The 24674-nt window shown below is 37.5% G+C and overlaps 1 protein-coding gene across 6 annotated transcripts in view; it reads left to right on the top strand.

Moving 5' to 3' along the window:
- The window catches only part of CASD1 (CAS1 domain sialic acid O acetyltransferase 1), a 56307-nt gene extending 34182 nt beyond the window's left edge, over window positions 1-22125 (top strand). For 3 of the 6 annotated variants that reach the window (XM_051852982.3, XM_051852983.3, XM_051852984.3), the window contains 8 exons: window positions 6249-6368; window positions 7337-7493; window positions 9279-9358; window positions 12224-12325; window positions 13723-13863; window positions 14659-14736; window positions 19646-19738; window positions 20586-22125. In XM_051852982.3, coding sequence (XP_051708942.3) covers window positions 6249-6368; window positions 7337-7493; window positions 9279-9358; window positions 12224-12325; window positions 13723-13863; window positions 14659-14736; window positions 19646-19738; window positions 20586-20852 — 1038 coding nt within the window. In that variant the 3' untranslated portion in view covers window positions 20853-22125. Of the gene's footprint in view, window positions 1-6248; window positions 6369-7336; window positions 7494-9278; window positions 9359-12223; window positions 12326-13722; window positions 13864-14658; window positions 14737-19645; window positions 19739-20388 lie in introns of all 6 variants that reach the window. The other 3 variants (XR_016222790.1, XR_007922246.3, XM_089315761.1) reach the window with 2 other exon arrangements.
- Window positions 22126-24674: the final 2549 nt, after the last annotated feature.

The raw sequence follows: 24674 nt of genomic DNA, 5'->3' as shown, positions 1-24674 counted from the left end.
GACGCTGGTGCCACAGGTGGAGGCATAGCCTTCTACACCACAGTGCTGGCCCCAAGGACCACTTTTTAACCAAAGTAGTTATAGTGAAGATTCAAACTGATTTCCATAAAATACAATTGAAAACTCACTATTTGTGAACTCCTGAACTGTTGTTATTTTAAAAGTTGGATCCAGCTTTTCTTTTTAGAGAATTTTTCTTTTTTTGACAGGCGGAGTTAGTCAGAGAGACAGAGAAAGGTCTTCCTTCCGTTGGTTCACCCCTCAGTGGCTGCTACGGCCGGCGCTCTGCGCCGATCCGAAGCCAGGAGCCAGGTGCTTCCTCCTGGTCTCCCATGTGGGTGCAGGGCCCAAGCACTTGGGCCACCCTCCACTGCACTCCCAGGCCACAGCAGAGAGCTGGACTGGAAGAGGAGCAACCGGGACAGAATCCGGTGCCCCGACCAGGACTAGAACCTGGTGTGCCGCTGCTGCAGGCGGAGGATTAGCCTAGTGAGTCGCGGTGCCGGCCTTTAGATTTTTTTTTTAAAGATTTATTTATTTATTTGAAAGGCAGAGTTACAGAGAGGCAGAGGCAGAGAAAGAGATGTCTTTGATCTGCTGGTTCACCCCCAAAATGGTCACAATGGCCAGAGCCAGGCCAATCTGAAGCCAGGAGCCAGGAGCTTTTTCCAGACCTCCCAAGCAGGTGCAGGGTCCCAAGAATTTGGACCATCTTCAACTGTTTTCCCAGGCCATTGCAGAGAGCTGGATTGGAAGTGGAGCAGCTGGGACCTGAACCGGTACCCATAAGGGATGCTGACACTGCAGGTGCTGGCCTTACCTGCAATGCCATAGTGCCAGCCCCCTGAACTGCTTTTTATTGCTTTGTTTGCTTATATAAAGCACATATCTGTAAACAGCATCTGAATCAATGCTAAACTGATATAAGAGGGGAGTGTTGCCCAGAAAGGAATATTTTGAAAATCCCATAGGTGCTGTTAAGAAAGCAAATAATGTTATTACTGAGATTTTTCAGATAGCTCTAAAAATTGGAAAATGATGTTATCCTTCATTGTATATTATTTTAAAAATTGTTGATGGTTTTCTTGAGAGCAGAGGAATGGTGTATAATTTTTACTGAAATTATATGACCATGGTATCACTGGCAACAGTGATATTCCTGTTCTTATTGCAGTTGAAGGGAGTTAGTATATTTGAGTGGTTTGGGAAGAGCCATAATAGTAAAAGAGGTCTGGAAGGAGAAGTAAAGATAGGAAGACTTAGTTTATGACTCCAGCTTGGAATTTATAGAATATGCCCAGATATTTTCCACGAAATAAGTGGAGATGAATCTTGAATCCCATTAGTATCTCTGACATAGGAGTAGACTGGGTTAATCTGAGGAAAGAAAGGATTTCGTTTTAAGAAAATGCCACTGAGAGACATAATTAATTGCTGACATATTAAAGGTTAAAACTGCTATAAAATTAGATAGAAAAAATTAATTGCAGATTAAAATTCTTCAATTCAGTGATTCCAGAAAGAGTTTAGATCATAAAGGGATGAAGGCAATTTGGCATTCTATTATAATCATTTACCAACCTAGCATTCTAATACATCTTCTTAGACTGCATCCCAATACACTCTAAATTGCAATTTTAAAATATCCTTGTTCTGGAAGGACATACTTTTAATTAACAAATCGTTTGTAATGATTAATTAGCATATCCTCATACCTTTTTATAGGATTTCGTGGTTAGAAATTACCTGCTTCTACATTGGCAAAGCATTAATAGCATAAGTTACGTTTGGGGACTTGATTGTTAGATAGTTGAAGAATTAGTCTTATTAAAAACTTTTTAGGGGCTTCCATGGTGGTAACAAGTTAAGCCGTCACCTACAATGCCAGTATCCCACATGGGTGCCAGTTCGAGTTCTGGCTGCTCCACTTCCAATCCAGCTCCATGCTGATGCACCTGGGAAAGCAGCAGAAGACGGCTCATGTACTTGGGCCCCTGTGACCCATGTGGAAGACTTGGGCAAAGCTCCTGGCTCAGCACCTATAGCCTGCCTCAGCACCTGCTGTTGCTGCCATTTGGGGAGTGAACCAGCAGATGAAGATCTCCCTCTCTCAGTCTCTCCCTCTCTCTCTAATTTTGCCTTCCAAATAAAAAATAAATCTTTTTTATTAGATTATTTGTATTTTTTGACAAACAATAATTGTACAATAAATAAATCTTTAAAAAATACATTAAAAAACTTAAGCTGCCATAATTATTTTAATTACCTAATCTTAATGTGTTTATTTTTGGTAAAATAAGTTGTACTATATTTTTATGCTAAAAGAGAAACTGTCAAAAATTCCAGAGAATTATTCAAATAATCCACATGGTCTGCAATACCCTATTTGTTGGTATAAATATTCTTTAAAAATTATGACTAGGGCTACAAGTTTGGTATATACAAGTGTAGTATATGATTATGTGATCCATCATGCTTTGTTTTTTCTTTAGTTTTTTTTTTTTTATTTTTAAGATTATTTTATTTGAAAGGCACAGATAAAGAGAGGCAGAGACAGAGATCTTCCATCCACTGGTTCATTCCCCAAATGGCCGCAACAGCCAGGAGTGGGCCAATCCGAAGCCAGGAGCCTCTTCCTACGTGGGGGCAGGAGCCCATGTTCTTGGGCCATCCTCTTCTGCTTTCCCAGGGCATTAGCAGGGACCTGGATGGGAAGTGAAGCAGCCGGGACTCAAACTGGCACCCATATGGGATGCTTGCATCGCAGGCAGCAGCTTCACCTGCTGTGCCACGGCACCGGCCCCTTCAAGTTTTAACTTCCTGTTACTATGAGACCTGAGTTAAAGTTTCTGAGGGGAAATTTGGGGACTAGAAAAAGAATAGAAACAGCATTCAGCTTAGGTATTAAACTTAATGAAGTTGGAATTTCAAATATAGTTTTATACTAAAATTTTATTCTAACTGGTACTTGATTCATGAAAGACAGAAGGAAAAATTATTTGGATGAAAGGAGACTAAAGAGGCTTCACAACTAAATGCAATGTGTGATCCTTGATTCAAGATTCCTAGACAAAAACCAAAACATTTTTAATCCTGTTATTGGAGTCATTAGAGAAATCTGATTATGGATTAGATAATAGTATTATATTCATATGACATTTCTTGAACATGATATTGATAATGTGATTATGTATCAAACTATTCTTTCTTTCTAAAAGATACATAGTGAAATATTTGGTCTGCAACATAATGTTAAATAGTTCAACCTGGTATATAGATGTTCATCTTACTAGCCTTACAACTTTTCTATTGGTTTAAAATGCCTTAAACTTTGAAAGAAATATTACATGAAATGTATAACAGGCCAGGATTGATAAGAACTTGGCAAATTGTAATAATGTTTAATTCAGTTAAATGAATTGCATTTGTTGTTTAAATATAATAACCAAGCCCAACAGCTTTGCTGTCCCAGCCCCAACCTGCAGGGGCCTGCAACCTGAGTTTAATATTGAGAAGTTGAGGTAATTGTGGATGGTTCACCCGAATCCGCGTCTGCTCCCAAGTGCTTGTGAAGCTGTCACGTGTGAGGGGGACTTCCCGGGCATGTGACCCCAGAGCTAGATGCTCCATTCTGGCAGCCATGAACTCTGTGTGGCTGTTACGTGCTTGAAATGTGGTTATCCTGGCTGAGATGTTCTGAAACTATGACATACATACCAGCTTAAGTATGATTAATTATGATAAATTCATACTAAGTTCAAAAACTTCATATAAAAATAATGTAAAATACCTTATTACATGTTGAAATAATATTTAGATATATTGAGTTAAATAAAAATATGTATTAATTAAAATTAATTTTACCTGCTTTAGCTTTTGTTTTTTATTTATTTATTTACTTATTTTGAAAATCATGGTTAGAGAGAGTTCTTCCATGAGTGGGTTCACTCCACAGATGACCACAACAGCCAGTGCTGGGCCAGGCCAAAGCCAAGAGCCAGGAGCTTCATCCGGGTCTCCCAAATGGGTGCAAGGGCCCAAGGACTTGGGCCATCCTCCACTGCTTTCCCAGAAGCATTAGCAGGGATCTGGATCAGAAGTGGAGCAGCTGGGACTTGAACTGGCACCCATATGGGATGTCGACATTGCAGGCAGCAGCTTTACCTACTATGCCACAATGATGACCCCAAGGCTCACATTTTATTTGTTAGACAGTGCTGCCGTAGAGTATTGAATCTGGTAGTTTATACATATAGATTTCAAATTTTCATGAAAAAAAAGTTATAGCAGTTAATGACCAACTGAAAATAGAATGGACTGCCTTGAGAGTTTGTATGTTTTTTATTAAAATGTGTTGGATCAGATCCATAAAGGAGATATTTTAGAGTGAATTCAAGAATGAGGTATAGAGACACCTTTGGACTAAATAAATTCTGAGGTTATTTCAGTACTAAATTTCCTGTTTTCATCTCTATGATTCTAAAATGTTATGCCTTCTTTGAAATTTTCTGATCTAATAATTAGATAAGACATCTTAAGAGACTAATGATAAAAGGCAATAAATAAAACTGTTTCATATATAGCTTGTTGCTGTAGGAACTCAGAGGTAGGAAAAATTATTTTCCTCAGATAGTAAAATATGGAGTTTTGAATGGACTAAAGAATGAGGTTTGAAGAAGTAAAATGTGGCTAGAGAGAACATTCTAGGCCAGAATAAACAGATCCACAAAAGAGAGTTGATGTGCAGGCATAAAAAGGGCCATTTAGGAAACAATTCGTCGGTTTGGTTAAAGTAGAGGCTGTTTGTAAGCATTTGTTTTCTTCTATCAATTCAGGTGCTTTTTCTTCCAAAATAAATATTATCCCTCAGAAAAGGAAATGAACTCAAGGAGGTATGCAAAAGATATATACATTCAGGAATTACAAGATCTATTTAAGATGTCCACTTAATTATTTTATCACTTGGCGGAGACACATTAACCTAGAGTAACCAAAAGCAGTGTTCATGCTGAATCATTGCATGGGAGATCAGATGAGTCCATAAAAAGGAAGCCAAATAAATTTATGCAGACTTATTAATTACCCCTCAAAGTATGGCCATATAATTGCAAGGGTTGCATGTCACTAAACCGGCCTTTTAAAGATCACTTAAAGGGGACTGGTGCTGTGGTGTGGTGGGCTAAGCCTCTGTCTGTGGCGCCCAGTATCCCATATGGGCACCTGTTCAAGTCTCAGCTGCTCCACTGTCAATCCAGCGTTCTGCTAAGGCCTGAGAAAGCAACAGAGGATGACCCAAATGCTTGGGCCCCTGCACCCACATGGAAGACCCAGAAGAAGCTCCTGGCTGTGGATTGGCCCAGCTCTGGCCCTTGTAGCCATTTGGAGAGTGAACCAGTGGATGGAAGACCTCTCTCTCTCTCTTTCTCTCTCCCCCTCTTTTTCCCTCTCTCTGTCTGTAACTCTACCTCTCAAATAAGTAAATAAAATCTTTTTTAAAAAATCACTTAAGATGCTGTGTACTAGTTCTGTTGTGGATATGGTAAATGTACACCACAGGGACCAGTAGATTTTGGACAGGTGAAATGACTGTGTTCCAAGGTTACAAGCAGTACTTGTGGGTCAGGTTCCATTTCAGTGGCTCATATCCTGTGAAGATCTGATGATCTGAAAAACCTTAATAAATGACTGTTATGGTCAGGGTGTACTTACATAGGAATATAAAACAAAATGGTTTCATAAATAAGAGTGAGAGAGAAGTAATGTTTCTAAATTATTTGCATATGCATTTGCCAAAAATGTGCTTTCACAGCATAAATAGTCTAAATGTTCATTTGACTAATTTTTTTAAAGATTTATCTGTTCATTTGAAAGGCACAGTGACAGAGATCTTCCATCTGCAAGTTCATTCCCCAAATGTCTATAACAGCCAGGGCTGGGCTAGTCTGGAGCTGGGAGCCAGGAATTACATTTGGGTCTCTCACATGATTAACAGGAGCACCCAAGCCAGTATCTGTTGCCTTGTAGGCACATTAGACAGAAGCGGCATCAGAATTTGAACCTGGATCTGATTCCAAAGTCTACATTTTATAATCACTTCTAGAATACCTAACTTTTGAGAATAAAACTTCTCATTGAGCTAATGCCAGAATGAAAATGATATTCATTGTCTTTGTTAAATGTGCTTCTTATGATAAATCAAGGTGTAGTTGATGACATAATATATTTTACCTGTTTATTTTTGTCCACAGTTTTTGCCTGTGTACATGCACATTCGAGTTCTGGTTGCTGCCTATTTATTTCAGACAGGTTATGGACATTTCTCATACTTTTGGATCAAAGGAGACTTTGGAATCCATAGAGTATGTCAGGTAAGAATGCATTTAATTATTTTCTTTTTCTTGCAATTTAACATACTTTTGTGCCTGTTAAGAAAATATAAATATCATTATTGTAAGACCATGAATCATTTGAACTTATAAAATAACATTCTAAAATATATTATTTCTGTGTTTAGTAATTTGAGATAAAGAATTTACTATAGGTGGAAGGCAAATATAATTTGGATGAATATATAATAAAAACTCTGGTATACTAGGTACAACATTGCTAATTCACTTTAGTTTTATAGAAATATAAACAGTTATCTAGAATTATAATATGCTATGATTTTTTAGAGGAAAATTAGTATTGATTGTTTTCACCATGCACTAGGCAGATTTCCAAAGATTATTTTTATGTCCCCCTTTCTCCCATTACAATCCTAAATGTCTTCATATTCACAGATGAGGAAACTGAGGTTTAGAGAATTTAAATAATTGTCCCAAGGTAACATTAAATGATGTAATACTAATATAAATCTGCTCAAATTCTGTGTTTTTAAATGGCATCAGCTAATACCTAAAATGAATGTTGCAAAGTTCCCAAAGACACTTTTTAATTTGAGTAATATTACTTTGTGTCTATGACAGCTCTCAGTCAAATCCCAAATGGAGTCAGTCGACATCACACAAGAGATGAAATGAACACTCCTTTCTTGAAGTAATCAAATCTCTTTTCTAGCCCTGGAAAGGAGGTTGATGGTTTTTCTCCCACATTTAACAAGATGGCAGTTGTAGTGGGAGGCCAATTCAGGCCGGTGTTTTGCTGGGATTTAGTTAAAATAATGATGCTTAAATATTTTATTTTACAGTGATTATAGAACAAGTGTAATATCAGGGATTAGTAAAATATACTGCACAGTCATTATTTGGGTCTTAAACATTTATAAACTGTCAGAGAAAATCTGTCTTTGCTTGTTTCCTGGAATGAAAACCATATCTTTCTCCTTTTTTACTAGGTCTTATTTCGTCTCAATTTCCTGGTAGTGGTGTTATGCATAGTAATGGATCGGCCTTACCAATTCTATTACTTTGTCCCCTTGGTCACTGTATGGTTTATGGTCATATATGTTACATTAGCACTATGGCCACAAATAATCCAAAAAAAAGCAAATGGTAAATATACTCTTTCTACTGTTAAATACATTCTTTCTTTGTATTAGGTTTATTTTTAGTTGATGAAGGCTATTACTTTTAATAAGAGATGTAGGCAATTTAAATTTGTGGGTAGTTTTGACATTTTGAAATTCTGTTTTGTTTTTTTTTTTTTTTTTTAAAGATGTAGTTTATTCATTTGACAGAGTTACAGAGAGAGGTAGAATGAGAGCGAGAGGGAGAGACAGAGAGAGATGTCTTCCATCTGCTGATTCACTCCCCAAATAGCCACAATGGCCTGATCTGGGCTGATCTAAAACCAGGAGCCAGGAGCTTCTTCTGAGTCTCCCATGTGGGTGCAGGAGCCCAAATACTTGGGCCATCTTTCACTGCTTCCCCAGGTGCATTAGCAGGGAGCTGGATCAGAACTGGAGTAGGTGGGACTCAAACCTGCATCCCTATGGGATGCTGGCACTGCAGGCTGGGGCTTTAACCTGCTGCGCCACAGCGCCAGCCCCTGAAATTCTATTCTTAAACTCTTTTTCTAAAATATTACAACTAAATACCAGTGCAGAATAGTAGTTTACATTTTTCTTATATGTGTCTTCCCTTTCATATTACCTTATGCAACAGATTTCAAACTGTCTGATATAGAGCCAGAGGAGAGGTCAATGAAAGAGAGAAGGGAAAGCCAAATAGGATTCCATGCCCCTGCAGCCTGCTTCAAGCTGCAGATCTGCTTTATTTGATTTCTTATATGTGTTGGGAAATATATCAATGTATATATTTCTTATGTATATTTGAGTAAACATTCAACTGCGAAAAGACTTCTTATTTCAAAGTTTAAAAGTACTGATGTGGGTGGGTGTGGTAGGAAGAATCACTCTGTTCCTAAATTTGTGTTTATGAAAAGTTAAAAGGTAAAAAAAAATTAAAAATAAATAAAAGCACTGATGTAATTTATCTTTTAGACAACTGTTTAAGCCGTTGTTACCAACCTCTTTTACATATAAGGAAACTAAAGTAGCTCCAAAGTTGTCATTTTCTATTTTACGTACCCTGTTACTACTGATAATGCTCGGAGCAAGGCCACAGTCATTTATCTTAATGCTTTTTTCTCTTAAGATCATGTCATTAAAATCTTTACTTTTATGGAAAAAAATACATTTAACTTGACTCTTTCAACCAAATAACTACATATCAAACAATATTTTTCCTTTGCTTCCATTCCTTTAGCAAATAATTTTTCTGGGGGGAGTTGAGTTTCCAATCTGTATTATAAAGTTCACTAGGGTCTTAGGGCAGCCTCTGTAGTTTAGTTACTCTACACAGACCCAGTATGTCCATCAAATAAATAATATGTGTAAACCTTGAATACATAATTTAGAATGTGTGTATGTTAGAATATATCTTGTGGTAAGACCCTAATTCATTAAAGAGTTTAAACTCTCTCTTTGGAACTTTAATGTTTAAGAAATATTACCTAAGTTATACTCAATGTATTTGTTAAAATTACATTGAACATTGTGGAATAGGTATAACTGAGTTTCAGAGGTATTTTAAATTATGTTCATAGCAGATGACTAGCAAATATATAGGGTTTCAGTTATGCCTTGTTCCTAGAAAGAATCATCCATCTTTTTTTCCTTTTACCCTATTTGTAGTTTATACTTTCCAGATATATTTTGTGCAGTTTCATAAGTAACCTAAAATTATTGTAAGAACAATTCAAATATAAATAGAGATTTACTCTGTTTTCAAATATAAACTTATATTTCTTAGTAAATTACATATTTTCCCTTTTAGGAAATTGTTTGTGGCATTTTGGTTTACTATTGAAACTGGCCTTTTTGCTGTTGTGCATATGTTTTTTGGCATATTCTCAGGTTTGTACAATTTTCGGTTTGTATTTTGTAATCAAGTTCAGTTCTGTTAAAGTATGTGAGAAGAGTGAGAGCTTTTTTCGCTCCATTTTGTAATGACTGCAATAAAAGTGTCACTCTGCAGTTGCCTACTCACTGGAGTTCTTCGAGCCCTCTCTGCTTTTGTTAGCACTGTTTCTGTTGTCAGAGCATTTAAAGCTCTTCCTCTGGCACTTGTTCCAGACCCATTTTACCTGACTTTGATCAAATCAGTCACACGTTTATTGAATGCCTCTTATAAGACACTGCTCTAAGTGGAGATCAAAATTCTGACAGAATGCGCAGCCTAGTTTGTGCATTATTCATTGCATCAAAGTGTTACTTGATGTATCTCTAACTGCAAGGAGTAAAATTTGAGCAGTTTGTAAAATCAACGTAGGGGCAAGGGGGTTTGTATATTTGTAGTTTAATTTAATAAACTTTTTGGTCATTTTCTTGCTCTAAACTTGTATTCTCTTATTGGGATGGTTGAGATTTTCTAGTTGTATCAGCAGGACGGCAGTCTGCTGCTTGCTGGTTAAGTCTATCTGGCAGACTTATTACTTGGGCAGCAGGATTTTTATAACAAAATATCTTAATTTGAATGCTCATAGTTGTGACATATTCTGTAGTTTACTCACATCTCCAACACTTTATTTTGTACCTAATTGTGTTGAGTGTAGGTGCCTTATAAGTATTTTATGTGTATGTGCAGTCCTATAAAGATGGTTTAGGGGGCCGGCACCATGGCTCGCTTGATTAATCCTCCGTTTGCAGTGCCGGCATCCCATATGGGTGCCGGGTTCTGGTCCCAGCTGCTCCTCTTCCAGTCCAGCTCTCTGCTGTGGCCCGGGAAGGCAGTGGAGGATGGCCCAGGTGCTTGGGTGCCTGCACCCACATGGGAGACCAGGAAGAAGCATCTGGCTCCTGGCTTCGGATTGGCACAGCGCCAGCCGTGGTGGCCATCTGGGGAGTGAACCAACGGAAGGAAGACCTTTCTCTCTGTCTCTTTCTCTCACTCTCTATAACTGTACCTGTCAAATAATAATAATAATAAAAGATGGTTTAGGTTTTTTGTTTTGTTTTGCTTTTTCATAGGCTTTTACACTTATTTTCTTTTTTAAGATTTATTTATTTTATTTGAGAGGCAGAGTTAGAGAGAGAGGGGGAGAGAGAGCGCACTCTTCCATCTGCTGGTTCACTCCCAAAATGGCTACAAAGGCCAAGGCTAAGCAAGCTAAAGCCAGGAGCCAGGAGCTTCTTCCAAATTTCCCACATGGGTCCTGGGGCCCAAGGAGTTGGGCCATCCTCCGCTGCTTTCCCAGTCTATTAGTAGGGAGCTGGATTGGAAGTGGAGCAGCTGAAAATCAAACTGGTGCCCATATGGGATGCTGGCACTGCAGGAGGCGGCTTAACCTGCTACACCACAGCCCTGGCCCCTGCTTATTTTCAGACTTAGAATTATTTCTTTTTCTGCCAGAAACTTGAGATCTTTCGTAGATAAATAAAATAATAATGAGATAGCAGATAAATGCATAAAGAAATAGCCAGGTAATAGCAGCAACTACTTGACAGTTAGTCATTGAAATTCCTACCACTCTGTGGGTACTTCTGAGGGAGAGAAAGGCAAGCTGACTCGAGGTTCAGCAGAGGGACTAAGAAGGTTTTTCCAGCTTTGATTTGGTGTTGACCATTGAACAACAAAGAAAATACACACAGTGCAGCCCTCTGTCTTTTGTGAAATGGGTACTCAATATTTATTTAGCACATAAGAAATACTTTTTTAATTAGAAATAAAATATTGTTATGCATATGTGATAGATATGCCACACATCTATCAGATCATATCTATATTTAACAGATATATGCCCATTATATATATATATATATTAATATCAGTGTATATATGATCTGTAAGTAGTTTGAATTGGAACTCTTGGTAAGAGTCATCCTTAATTTTCTCAGTAATAGATTTTGATATGAACTATTTTTAATATGTTACGTATGTCACATGGAAACTTACATTTTGTGAAAGTAATAAAATTCTTCTGACCTAAGGATTTTGTGTTACCTAACATATAATATTATTTTCACATTTTTCTTTGTTTTTTAATAGCCTTTTAAAAATCATGATGTTACTTTTATATGCTATGGCGTTAGGTCTAATAATGGAGCTTTCTTTAATAGAGTTTGTTGTCATTGTTTAGCCTGGAAATTGAGGTTTTTGTTCCCTTCTTTATAAAACTTCATTAGTGTACATGAATGTACCTGAGACTGTTCCCAGATTTTCCAGATTAATCAAAGGGTATCATCACTAACTTGACCAGAGTGAAATTATAAATTTTGTTTCAAAAGCTGGTAATGATAGTTAGGTATAGCTGATTAAGACAGCTAATTCAGAGGACTCTTTTTTAACTCAAATCGTTAATTATAGTAATAGACATTAAGGGCATTAAAGAAAGAAAAACTGTAACATTCATTCTTTAGGCTATTGATACTATATTGGCTGAGGTATTTTACATTTTTTCATTTGATTAGTATATATTTTCCATAATTTAAATAGAATATTTTTTAGGCAGCAGTTTTAAAAAAATTGCAATCTCTGTAGCCTTTCATATGAAGTAAACATAAGTTTAAAAACCTGTAAGTCATTTTTAATGGCCTTTGGTAAAAAAATTAACTTCAAATGAATTTTAAATGAAATCATGTTTCTGAGTGGAATGGAATTTTTAAACTGTGTATGATACCTATATTATCCTAGCTTTAGAAAACAGATTTTATAACAGAATGGTAAAGAAAGTACTGACTTATATCATCTTAATCTAGTGTTTTCTGGATTTCTTTTCTCAGGGTGCATTTGAGAAGATATTTTCTCTCTGGCCATTGTCCAAGTGCTTCGAGCTGAAAGGGAATGTGTATGAGTGGTGGTTCAGATGGAGGTTAGACCGTTACGTATGTATTTACTCTGTGCTATTTTGCCATTTCAATTGATAGTACTAGAAAATGACTTGAAATTTTTTGAACTATTTTTACTTACTTTTAGGACAAAAAATATGTTTTAGCAAGTCAAAGAAGTCCACCACAACCCTTTTTCTTGTATGGCATACACATGAGATGCATGTGTATTTATATCAGAAGGAAAATATTGTAAAAATGTTGATTACAAAGTGGCTTTTGTCTGAGTTATAATTTTGATTTATGGGTAATCCATCACATGTATGCATCAGCCATTCAAAACAATATTTATTGGATCTCAATATGTACCCTGATGGAAGACATACCATAAGGGTTCTAGTAAGCCTTAACAATCTAGTTTGAAATCCAAGATTATTATTTCGAATGAAGCAATAAATATGCAATATGAGTTTTGTGGTAAAAGTATCAGAGAAGAGAGAAGAATGTCTTGGATTACCCCATTAATACCATCTTGAAAGATGATTAAGATTCACTTGGCCAAGACAATGTAAAACATGTAGTACAGCATTTGGAAAATAATAACTACTACATAAATATTCATTATTTCACTTCACTCTGTCTCCTTTCCCTTCCTCTGTGACTACTCTGTTCCTTTCAGCAAGTGTGTTCTTAATACTTGTTTTGTGCCACTTAATGTACAACCTAATGCCTATTTTGAGCACTTTTCAGTGTACACTATTGTATTTCTAAACTACGTATGAATAAAAATGTTTGCTAAAGTCTTCATATCAAATAATTTTAAATCCTCAACGTTTTCATTAGAGCAGTCTACTATGATATGATTACCTTAATCTGTTTGGGCTGCTATGACAGAATACCAGAGACGGAATAGATGATAAGTAACAGAAATTTATTTCTCACCATTCTGGTAGCTGAACAAAACAGATCAAGGTACTAACACATCTGGTATCTGATAAAGGCCTTCGTCTCTCACTGGGTCCTCACGTGATAGAAGGAACAGGGAGCTCTCTTTAGAGGGTGTGTGGTAAGAGCACTAGAAGGCTTTTACCTCATGAACCTCTGACTGAAAGGACAGTATACAATGTGGTTTTTCTTTGTTGGGCACATTAAAATTATCATGTATTTTTATCAGATTTTTTGCCATTATTTTTGAATTGTCCTTATGACTTCACTTACCGCGGAGACCTCTCTGAAGTAACCAGTTGTGTCTCACACTGTTAGGGAGATGTTTGCTTGTTTATTGCTCCTGATTTCTGACAATCATTATTTTTTTCACTGCTTAAAGATTTACTCTTGAAGCTTAAGTCCTTCTTAGAAATGCCAAGCCTCAAAGATTTTAACGTACCTGCTTACATACAATAATTCCTCAGCACAGTAGCTGTTGAAAACAGATTTCTTCTCTGTTTTTTCAGGTTGTCTTCCATGGAATGCTGTTTGCTTTTATTTATCTGGCTTTGCAGAAGCGTCAGGTCCTTTCTGAAGGAAAGGGCGAACCTCTTTTTTCAAACAAAATTTCAAATTTTCTGTTGTTTATTTCAGTAGTTTCTTTCTTGGTAAGTTTTAAGATGTAATCTAATTTCTGAAAACCCTAAATGGAATAGAAAATTTACTTTAATATATGGGAAAGTAACCAATTATTTTTAATAAATTTTTAATTTTAAGTTATTTTATCCTTACTTTTAAACTAGATATAACTTTTAAAGAGAATAAATATATAATTTGAAATATGAAGAAGTAGTTAAGACAGAGCTTAAATTACCTGTATGCCACATCACAGTGTCTGGATTAGAATTCTAGCTCTGCTCCCAATTCCTGCTTCCTGCTCATGTGCACCCTGGGAGGCAGCAGCGATGGCTCCAGTTAGACTGATCCCTGCCACCCATGTGGGGGACCCAGGTTGAGTTCATGGTTCCCAACTTCAACCAGGCCCCTCCCCGGTATTTGGGTATTTGGGGAGTAAACCAACAGATAGGAAATTGCTTTCTCTCTCTCTCTCTCTCTCTCTCTCTCTGGCTTTCAAAGTAAATATATTCTTATTATATACATATAGTATATATAAAATTAATTTAGGAAAAATACAATATAAGGTTTGTGATATGAGGAGCCATCACTGCCTTGGGACCACTCTTTCCAGAAAGTCACAGACTTGTGCTGTCCTCTCTGTTTCTTCTGTTTGGGCAATTGTGTGAATCAAAACAAGTGAAAAGCAAACCTTTGGGCAGTTTTTGCTGATGCTTTTTTATGGCATAATGAAGCACAAGTTATAAACAAAACTGAGAAAATTGTGAGAATTGTACTCTTCCAGGCTTCCCTGTGTTCATGAACTGACCTGTACATTTTGGTTTTAGACCTATTCCATCTGGGCCAGCAGTTGTAAAAACAAAGCAGAGTGCAATGAACTCCACCCATCTGTTTCTGTGGTCCAGGTAATTATCTTGACTTAGAGACTTTTTACTTCCTAATTCTTGGTAAGAACATAGTCCTTAGGGGCACAGAGATTTCAGATCAAACTCCAGAAAATATAGAGAAGTAACTTAATCTTAAGTCCTTACTTCCTCTGAAGCAGTAAGATATCAAAGTTTCCTTCAAGGGTTATTGTGTCACATACACAGATATGAAATCTAGCTCTGTTGTTGTTGTTTAATAGACATCTGGAAATTGTTAATTCCCATTTTCATATTTGCTTTTTCATCACTTATTCAAATGTCTTTATTTCAATGTTTATCATGCTTATCAATTATCTACCAGCTATTAAGTACTGTGCTAGGTGTAAGAGGCTCAGTGTTGAATAAGACATAGCACCTGCCCTCAGAAACATACAATCTAATAAAGATATGAATATGTAAATATTTTTTCATGTATTTCAAAACTATATTTAATATTTGATACCATGTGCTAGGTATTATACGAGGGGATACAGTGGTAACCAAATCAGACATAATTCCTATCCTCATGGAGTCTGTATTATTCTGTTTCGGAGAGAAATCATATAAAACCACATAATTATAAATACAAGTATATAATGCAATAGGAGAATAGAAGGAGTGTACACTGAGAATGGAGAGGTGAGGTGTGGAGGGCCCTTGTCAGCTTTGTGTACAGCAGGTTAAGGGTTAAGCCACTACCTATGATGCTGGCATCCCTTACGGGAGGGCTGATTCAAGCCTGGCTGCTTCATTTCCAATCCAGCTTCCTACTAATGCGCCTGGGAAAGCAACAGAACACTGCTGGGCCCTGCCATGCCTGTGGGAGATGAGCATGGATTTCCAGACTTCTGGCTTTGGGTGGCCTAGACCTTTGTGGGGAGTAAACCAGTGGATGGAAGATTTCTCTTTCTCTCTCCTTCTCTCCCTCTATCCCCAACCCTCTCTCCCACTCCCCCTTCCTGTCTCCTACTCTTCCCTTCCCCTCTTCCTCTCTTTCTCTCTTCCTCTCCAACTCTCCTCCCCTTCCCTCTCTCCCATTGTCCCTCCCTCTCCCATCCTTCTCCCCTCCTTTTTGCTCTCTCTCTCCCCTTCTTTCTCTCCCTCTCCCTCTTCCCTTCTCTGTTGCTCTTTTTCTTTCTTTCTTTCTTTCTTTCTTTCTTTCTTTCTTTCTTTCTCTCTCTCTCTCTCTCTCTCTCTCTCTCTTTCTCTCTTTCTTTCTTAAAAAAGATTTATTTATTTATTTGAAAGGCATAAATACAGAGAGAGAAGGTGAAAGAGAAAGGGAGATCTTCCATCCACTGGTTCACTCCCCAAATGGCCACACCGGCCAGGGCTGGGCCAGGTCAAACCCAGGGGCCAGGAACTTCATTCAGGTCTCCCACATGGGTACAGGGTCTGAAGGACTTGCCCCATTCTCCACTACTTTCCCAGGCCATAGCAGAGAGCTGGATCAGAAGCAGAATAGCTGGGACTCTAACATGTACCCAAATGGGATGCTGGTACTGCAATGGAGGCCTAGCCTACTATGCCATGGCACCAGACCCCTCTGCAATTCAGTAAATAAATAATTCTTTTAAAAAAAAAGAACTTAAGGGGCTGACACTGTGGCATAGCAGGTAAAAGCCACCACCTATAGTGCCAGCATCCCATATGGGTGCAGGTTCAAGTCCCAGCTGCTCCACTTCCGGTCCAGCTCTCTGCTATGGCCTGGGAAAGCAGTAGAAGATGGCCCAGGTCCTTGGGCCCCTGTACCCAAGTGGGAGACCTGAAAGAAGCTTCTGGCTCCTGGCTTCAGATGGGCACAGCTCTAGCCGTTGCAGCCATCTGGGGAGTGAACCAGCAGATGGAAGATCTCTCTTTCTCTCTCTCTCTCTCTGCCTCTTTGCCTCTCTGCCTCTCTGTAACTCTGCCTTTCAAATAAAATATATCTTTACAAAAAAAATAACTTTGACCCTAAAATGGATTGGAGCATGGCAGATCCAAGGAGCTTAAAGAAGGCTGGAGAGGGGAGGGGCGGAGTGGTGGTGGCACTGAAACAGCCGGGGTCCAGAGAAGTATGTGATGATGATAGAGACGTAAGCAGATGCCAGAGGCAGTTCACATCAGATGGACATTTTGCAGAGATACAATGCTTCTGGTTGCTCCCAGGTAATCGTAGGCCATTGTGATGAGTGTGGGAATAGTTTAGTACAAGTTGCTTTGGAAGCACATGGGAGTGCTTCCTGGCCCTCCTAGTAGCCTATCTGGATATTAACAGCGTTCTTGGAGGACGCAGTGTCTGAGCTGCGCTCTGAGAGATGAGTAGCCTGGCAAACAGGAGCAGGAGAATTTCTAGAGGACTAATTTCTTAGATTTTAACTTCTGTTTGATTTCCCTTAACCTTCTGTATTGTTGGTACCACCAGGTAGTTGATAAATACTCCAAAAGCAATTGATAATGAAATTTTAGACATTCTACTATATTCATTTAACATTTTTATGGCTTCTTTAGGCAGCAGTAGTTCTTACCAGTAACTCTCTGTATATCATATCTAGTATCATTTCTGCAGCTCACAGGATGACGGGGGAGACATTACAACTCACAGTGCCCAATACAGAGGACTATGAAAGTGGCTGTATGGAGAGTAACCCTAGCGTGTGCTCCTGAGGCTTATCGCTTGCCCTTCCAGTCACCACCACCCACATACTCACAACTCTGAGGTTCAGTTTTTTGTAAAGGCCTCAGATTTTCACCTCAGAGTAAAAGGATGGACTATGAACACAAATGCAAGCACAGTTACTTTTCAAGGGCATTTGTCCCCCATTGTAAAAGTCAAGAGCATCCCGGTGGCTTCAAACACTAAGTTTCCATCTTTATTTTGAGCATACTGCACTCTCAGATGCAGACGTGTGTGTGTGTGTGTGTGTGTGTGTGTGTACACAAATCCCCTAGGGCATTGTGATTTTATATATATATACACACACACACACACACACTCATACACACACGCTGATATGATTGGTTTCTATCTTTAGACCACTGATCTGAAGAGGCTACTGAAGATTGGACACACATCCAGATCCTTGCTTCCTATTGGAAAGCATTTCCCAGCCTGATCCAGCAAAGGCAAAATCATGACTTTTTGGTTTTGCCCTTTAGTCTGGATAGAAATTTCCAGAAAGGCTTAGCTATAGAACAAATGATGAACAATAAATAATGTTTGCAAAGTACTTAGTACAGTACTCGTCAAGTCACAAATGCTGATGAAACTTAAACCTTATTATTTCTGTATCAAGCTAGTAATTCCCCAAACTCCAGTTGTCTTCTCCATAGTTATTATTTCTTTGATTTTCTACTCCCCTAGTCACTTTTGTTTACTAAGCGTATGACAGAACCTAAGACTTGAATATGCTATGGAAATAAAATACACATGGGGAATATTACGGGCAGAAAGAAGAAAAGTGACTTGCTTAGGACAGTTTCCGTGTTTCTGTTGCTGAGTCTACTGATTTGTATGTATGTGTCATTCTGACTAGCATTTTAGAGCTAAGGAGTTGTTATAATAACTCATTAATTGGTGTCATGTTTAAGGGCTTTATTTCAGTTTCACCTTCATGACTTGTATCATTTAGTACATTATGAGTTGTCTCATTCATTTCCTTAAATGACTTACAATGTATATTATATTAAGTACCTTATCTATGTTTTCTCATGTAATATTCCCATCAATGTTTCAAAGCTAAGCTTACCTCAAGCTGTAGATGAGGAAACAGATCCAAAGATGAAGTGCCTTGCCCTAAGTTCCAGAACTAACGCAGGCAAAAGGCCAGACGTAACCTGGAGTCTGTCTGTCCTGTGAGAGTCGTTCACCTTGTCTATACCTGAGGAGTTCCCCTGGGTCCCTTTTTCCCAGTGACAGTTCTCCACATGCCTCTCCCTATTTCCTCATCTTCTATGCACCCCACAGGTTCTTTCCAGATCTTTCTACAAAATGCCCAGCGTGGTCAACAGTGAATATGGAGATGTTCTGAAGTGTCAAAAGAGTTTCAGTCCTTTTCTAAGAGTGCTTGAAAAGTAGTTGTGAAAGTGGAAACCATTTTTTCTTTACAGTTTCTTGCTTCTTTATAAGGAGGGTAGGATTTTAAGGAGAGTCCTTTCCTTGGTAAACTGGTTAGTTAATGTGAGACTGTGAATTGGAATGTTGAAAAAAGCGAAATTGCTGTACCTGATACAAAGGATAAGGGAGAGGGGTGAAGGCCAGGAGCCCTCAAACTGGAGATTTTTTGGGATAGGGAGAGATGCAGAAAGGAAGTAGGCTATATATGAATGCGGTTCCAGATATCATGTTCCAGGCCATGAAGAGCAAACATGAAGACATTCACGACCATACCCTTTTTCCGTATCAGTGTGGCTGTTAGAAGAAGCATTTCGAAGCGAGTAATGAGAGGGTAGCTGTCAACCAGACAGATACTAGGATACTTCAGAAAGTTCATCAAAACACTGAATTCAAAGATAAACTTATTTTGGAAAATAAAGGCTTGAAATCCCTGCATAAAATATTCATTTTCCATAAACTCTTTGAAACTCCCATGTACTTTATAAAAGAAATAATAATATGGTATTTTATAACATTATTTAATATCACAAAGGGCTTCAGGAAGGTTTATGTTTTTCCTAATATACACGAAATAGAAATGTTCAGCCAGGTACTAACTCAGCCTACGTTGGTATAGGAAGCAACATATATTTTGCAACATGTATTAAGAAACACAGGAGCAAATTAACTTGCTAATACTTTGCCTGTTTTATAAAACTATTGTACATGTGTCAAGTTAAGGGACATAAAGATAATATATCACTTTAAGGAAAGCTTCATGCAAACTACTTTTTAACAAATAGATTATTAATATTTACCTTTGCTTTTCCTTAGATTTTAGCCTTCATCCTTATAAGGAATATTCCTGGCTATGCCCGTTCAGTTTACAGTTCATTTTTTGCCTGGTTTGGGAAAATTTCATTAGAGGTTGGTACATTAATATTTTGATTTTGCTTTATTTTTTAGTCAGGTTTAAATATATGTTTGTGCATGTATGTGTATGTGTGTGTTATGCATGTGTAAATCTGACATATACTTTCTTTTAAACCAAAGCTATTATTTATGGAATTTTAGGGGGAGAGACTTAGAACTTGTATTATCAATAACGTATTTTAGGATGTTTTTAAAGCCTTTCTTTTAAAGTGACTAGATTGGGAGACTCTTAATATTATTAAGCTCTTTAGCACAACCATGACCAAGATGCTGGGATCAGGAAACAAAAACTTGAGACCAGAATTTGAAGAAATCAAGCTGAAAGTTTATTTGTTGTCTAACTGTAACTAAATACATATTACTGGAATAAATTTTATTGATGTTTACCATAATAAAATTCACCCTATGTTTAGATATTGTGTGAAAATATTCTATGCAAGACAGTGTGAGTTTATCCACAAAATCAGTTTAAACAATAGGTTTTAATGTATGTTCTGATTGGCCTGAGCTTTATTATTTGAGATAGAATATCTTTAAAAAGTATTGTGATCACAAGAGGTACATTTTAGAGTATAAATTTATTAAATTGTCTTAAAATAGGAAAAGTATATTTTGTGCTCTTGAGTAAACATTATTTTCTTCAGTCTCTTTTATAGCACAGATTGTGTGGACGTAGAAGTTGCCTCTGAAGTAGACTTCTCAGAGCAATAGTGATTTTGAATCAAGTGATTTTGGAAAAGGTTTCCAACATTATTATGCTACCAATTGTTTATCAGAAAAAAATGCGATTTACTCATGGACCCTTGGTACATACCTAACTTTCAATATTTTTTTCTCCTAGCTGTTTATTTGCCAATATCACATATGGCTGGCTGCAGACACGAGGGGTATCTTGGTACTCATACCTGGAAACCCTATGCTCAACATCATTGTCAGCACTTTCATATTTGTCTGTGTGGCACATGAAATTTCTCAGATTACTAATGATCTTGCCCAGATCGTTATTCCGAAAGATAACGCAGCCCTCTTGAAAAGGTTGGCAGGGATAGCTGTGTTTTTTTGCGGACTTCTCGTCTTATCATCCATTCAAGATAAATCAAGACATTAAATTCATAAAATCCTAAAAAACAAACTCTTCAGCTTACATTGTATCCACGTAGAGGAGAAGAGCATCTGTCTGGAGATGTAAATATAAACATGTGCGGCAAGAGGAAGTTCGGTGACATTGTTGAATATGTGTGGTTGTATGTATATATTGGACATGTACATATTCATGTGAAATACTAAAAATGAAAAAAGAAAACAAACAAAAAAATAACCACAGAGGTTCATAAAGGATTGCATGTGAAAAATCTTTTCTACTGGATCAATATTGCCATTTGTAAATGATTTTAAGTTAACATATGAAGGCAGGGAAATGATTACCTTTCCAGTGAAAAGTGTAGATAATTAGCTTAGCCAACACCGCTGGGTGTTTTGATATTTACTAAATGTGTGGTAATGAGACTGTCTTCATCCGTATTCCTCATGGGACTTCCTACTTCACCGAAATGTTCTTACTCAAGAATGACTGCAGTATTGTTTGCTTGTCATATGTGCAATGGTGTGGAATGCTGAACAGTAGGCCTTTTATTAATGTGCGTTCATGTTCCGATGTTCTGTGTTTCCTGACATGGTGTTTCTTCCTCGCTCTGGCTTTCAGGTTTGCAAGCCTGAATCCTTGTACGTTTTGTCTCACAGAGTTCTTCTAAGGCTCCACAACAGGGTTTTGTCATTGCTGATGTTATCACTGCTTCTTTGTAAAAAACGGCCAACTTTTCTGTCCAATCCAAACATGTACTTTTTCTCCTTTCCTTAAGCTATAGCAGTGTAATAGCAGATACCCTGTGGATCCATTTTATGTGCTTCCCCCCTCTAATTAATTTTGTATATTATTTCCAATGTTTGGAAAGCTCTTTATAGCCATTTTGGTATTTCTTATTACTCCTCCTCCTATTTAAAAAGAAAAATATTTATGAACCTAAACTTGTTCAGTGTGCTAAAGATTCACATTGTTATGATTGAGTTGTATGACCATAATAGAATTTAAGTAAACTGGTGACTTTGGGCAATAAATGTTTTTGTTTTGTTTTGTTTTTATAAGCCGTTAGAGGTATACTTTTATTTATCTGTTGTACAGATTTCATTATGGTTTTTAATGTTTGAAAGATTGCACTTACTTGCTTTTCTATGTGTGGGGTAAAATATTTTCTGTTCACAGTATGTGAAAATATGGAGTAATTTAAGCGGTAAATAAATGTTCTGTGAATGATTATTTTTTGTATTGGCAAAGTGTCAATTAAACCTTTTTTTTTTTTTTTAAATAAAGCTGGATCCATTAATGATTGGTTCAAATTTCTATCTTGAGGGTCAGCATTGTGGCATGATGGGTGAAACCACTGCCTGCAACATCAGCATCCCATATCGGCCCCTTTACCCACGTGGGATAAAGCTCCTGGCTCCTGGCTCCTGGCTCCTGGTTTTGGCCTGTCCCAGCCATGGCTGTTGTGTCCATCTGGGGAGTGAACCAGCGGACAGAAGCTTGTATTTTCAGGGCCGGCGCTGTGGCATAGTGGGTGAAGCTGCCACCTGTAGTGCTGGTATCCCATATGACTTCTTGTTGGCATCCCGGCAGCTACGCTTCTAATCCAGCTCTCTGCTGTGGCCTGGGGAAGCAGTAGAAGGTGGCCCAAGTCCTTGGGCCCCTGCACCCACGTGGGAGATCTAGAAGAAGCTTCTGGCTTTGGATTGGCCCAGCTCCAGCCATTGTGGCCATCTGGGGAGTGAATCAGCAGTTAGAGGATCTCTCTCCTCTCCCTCCCCCCACCCACCCCCGCCTCTGCCTCTCTGTAACTGCCTTTCAAATAAACAAATAAGTCTTCCACAAAAAAAAAAAAAAATCTATCTTTTCCTCTCTCTCTCTGGCACTCCCTTCCAAATAAATAAATTAAATAAATCTTAAAAATTCTATCAAATTTCTATTATATTTTGACTTAAATTTGTTTTTCAAACTCTTAGTATAGAGAGGTAGATCACTAGGTGATAGTTGAATAAGGAATAATTCAGTTAGCAGGACTTCTAAGGATAATCTGCCTTCTACTCAGGAAGTTTAAAGCATTGTGGTTTATTAGTAATTTTATATGAAGATTTTCAAAATGTAATCATTAATTCTGTAATACTGGCTTTTTGTGCTAACTATATTTCCATTCATTGAGGGGCATTTCTTGGACAGAACTGTGTATTCTTTCATTTTCTCTCTCCTCTGCCCTGACTTAATCTTTTGACATTTCCCAGGTAGACAATTGTAATGATTCATTGCTCTGCCTCCTCGACAGCAGCTTTGTAAGTAGAGAGTAGTATAGTTATAAATCAAACCTTCCAAGTCCTGTGCTCACATTATTCTTGCTCATGTAACTTGCCAATGAGTAAAGTGTATTTTAATTTAGCTTATAAGTTTCATCATCTAAAAAAGATTCTTCCTGTTGAAACAATTGAAAAAGAAAGATGACCAATATCTTTCTGGTTTTTTGGAAACACTTACATGTCTTCCAGTAATGACACCCAGCTGAATATATAGGTTTTTCTCTCCTATTTGGACTGAAGCCTAAAATTTACCTGGTAATCCTTGTTTCTTTATTGTATGTTCCTATTCTATATTCAGCATTATTTTTTAACATAATTGTATAATAATTAAAGTAATATTAAAATACTATATTTTAATTAAAAATACATTTTTTATTTTCTTATTGGATTTTTATGGATAAGAGGTTATTGTGAAATTGCCACAATGATAGGAATTATGTTTGGTAAATATCTTAGTATTTTTTCCTGCTTTGTCTCATATACTGACCAGTGGAATTAGTCAGTCATGCCGTTCTTCAGAATATTTGGATATGCTAAAATTGAGATAAACTCATTGGAGTTAGATTTTTCTGTAATAGAAATCACATTCAGAAATCTGCCATCTGGCTCCAAAAGGAACTTATCTGACTCAATTCTACACTCATCCCTTGTTTTCTTTAAACTTTCTCATTTTTGTGGATAGCCAACAGAAGCATTAAAAACTCAGCCTACACCTAAAACCATTTATTGTACCTCAGAATTAGTACATATTGCTCACTTTCTGTGCTGGTACTAAAGTAAGAGTCACCTCACTATTCCAGTTTAAGTGTTAAAATTTTGAAGATGGGTGAATTTTTTCCCCACAAATGCTGCTTTATTTCTGATGTTGAAGTCTTTTAAACTTGATAAAGTTAACTTTTGTGATAACAAGCATATATATATATATGTGTATATATTATATATATATATATATATATATATATATATATAAGATTTAGTTGTTTATTTGAAAGAGGGAGAGAGAGAGCTTCCATCCACTGGTTCACCATATGGCCGCAATGGTCCAGGGCTGGACTAGGCTGGAACCAGGATTCAGGAGCTTCTTCCAGGTCTCCCATGTGGGTTTAGGGGCCCAAACACTTGGGCCATCCTCCGCTGCCTTCCCAGACCATTAGTAGGGAGCTGGATCAGAAATGGAGCAGCCAGGACATGAACCATTGCCCGTATGAGATGCCAGTGTTGCAGGCAGCGGCTTTACCTGCTATACCACAACGTTGGCCCCAACAGGCGTATCTTTATATGTGTGTGTGTGTGTTGTATACATACATATGTATATATATACATATAAATACATTTAGGAGATTGCAAACCATACTGATAAGTAAATAAATAAAAACCCGCAGGATAGGGCGAGGGCTTCATGGAACAGACACTGCTAGATGAAAGGCAGTGTAGCAGAGATGTGCAGTTTTTATGAAAGTGCCCCTCCCTCTTTAAATTTGGAACTTTCACCAATCTAGGGAATCTTCAAAGAACCAAGTTAGGCTTT

The sequence above is a fragment of the Oryctolagus cuniculus genome, chromosome 16 (genome assembly GCF_051225735.1).
Source record: "Oryctolagus cuniculus isolate XC-2025 breed Fujian yellow rabbit chromosome 16, ASM5122573v1, whole genome shotgun sequence".
In the NCBI taxonomy this organism is placed as follows: Eukaryota; Metazoa; Chordata; class Mammalia; order Lagomorpha; family Leporidae; genus Oryctolagus; species Oryctolagus cuniculus.
The sequence above is the reverse complement of the archived record's forward strand: the minus strand, read 5'-3'. Positions and strand labels throughout refer to the sequence as shown.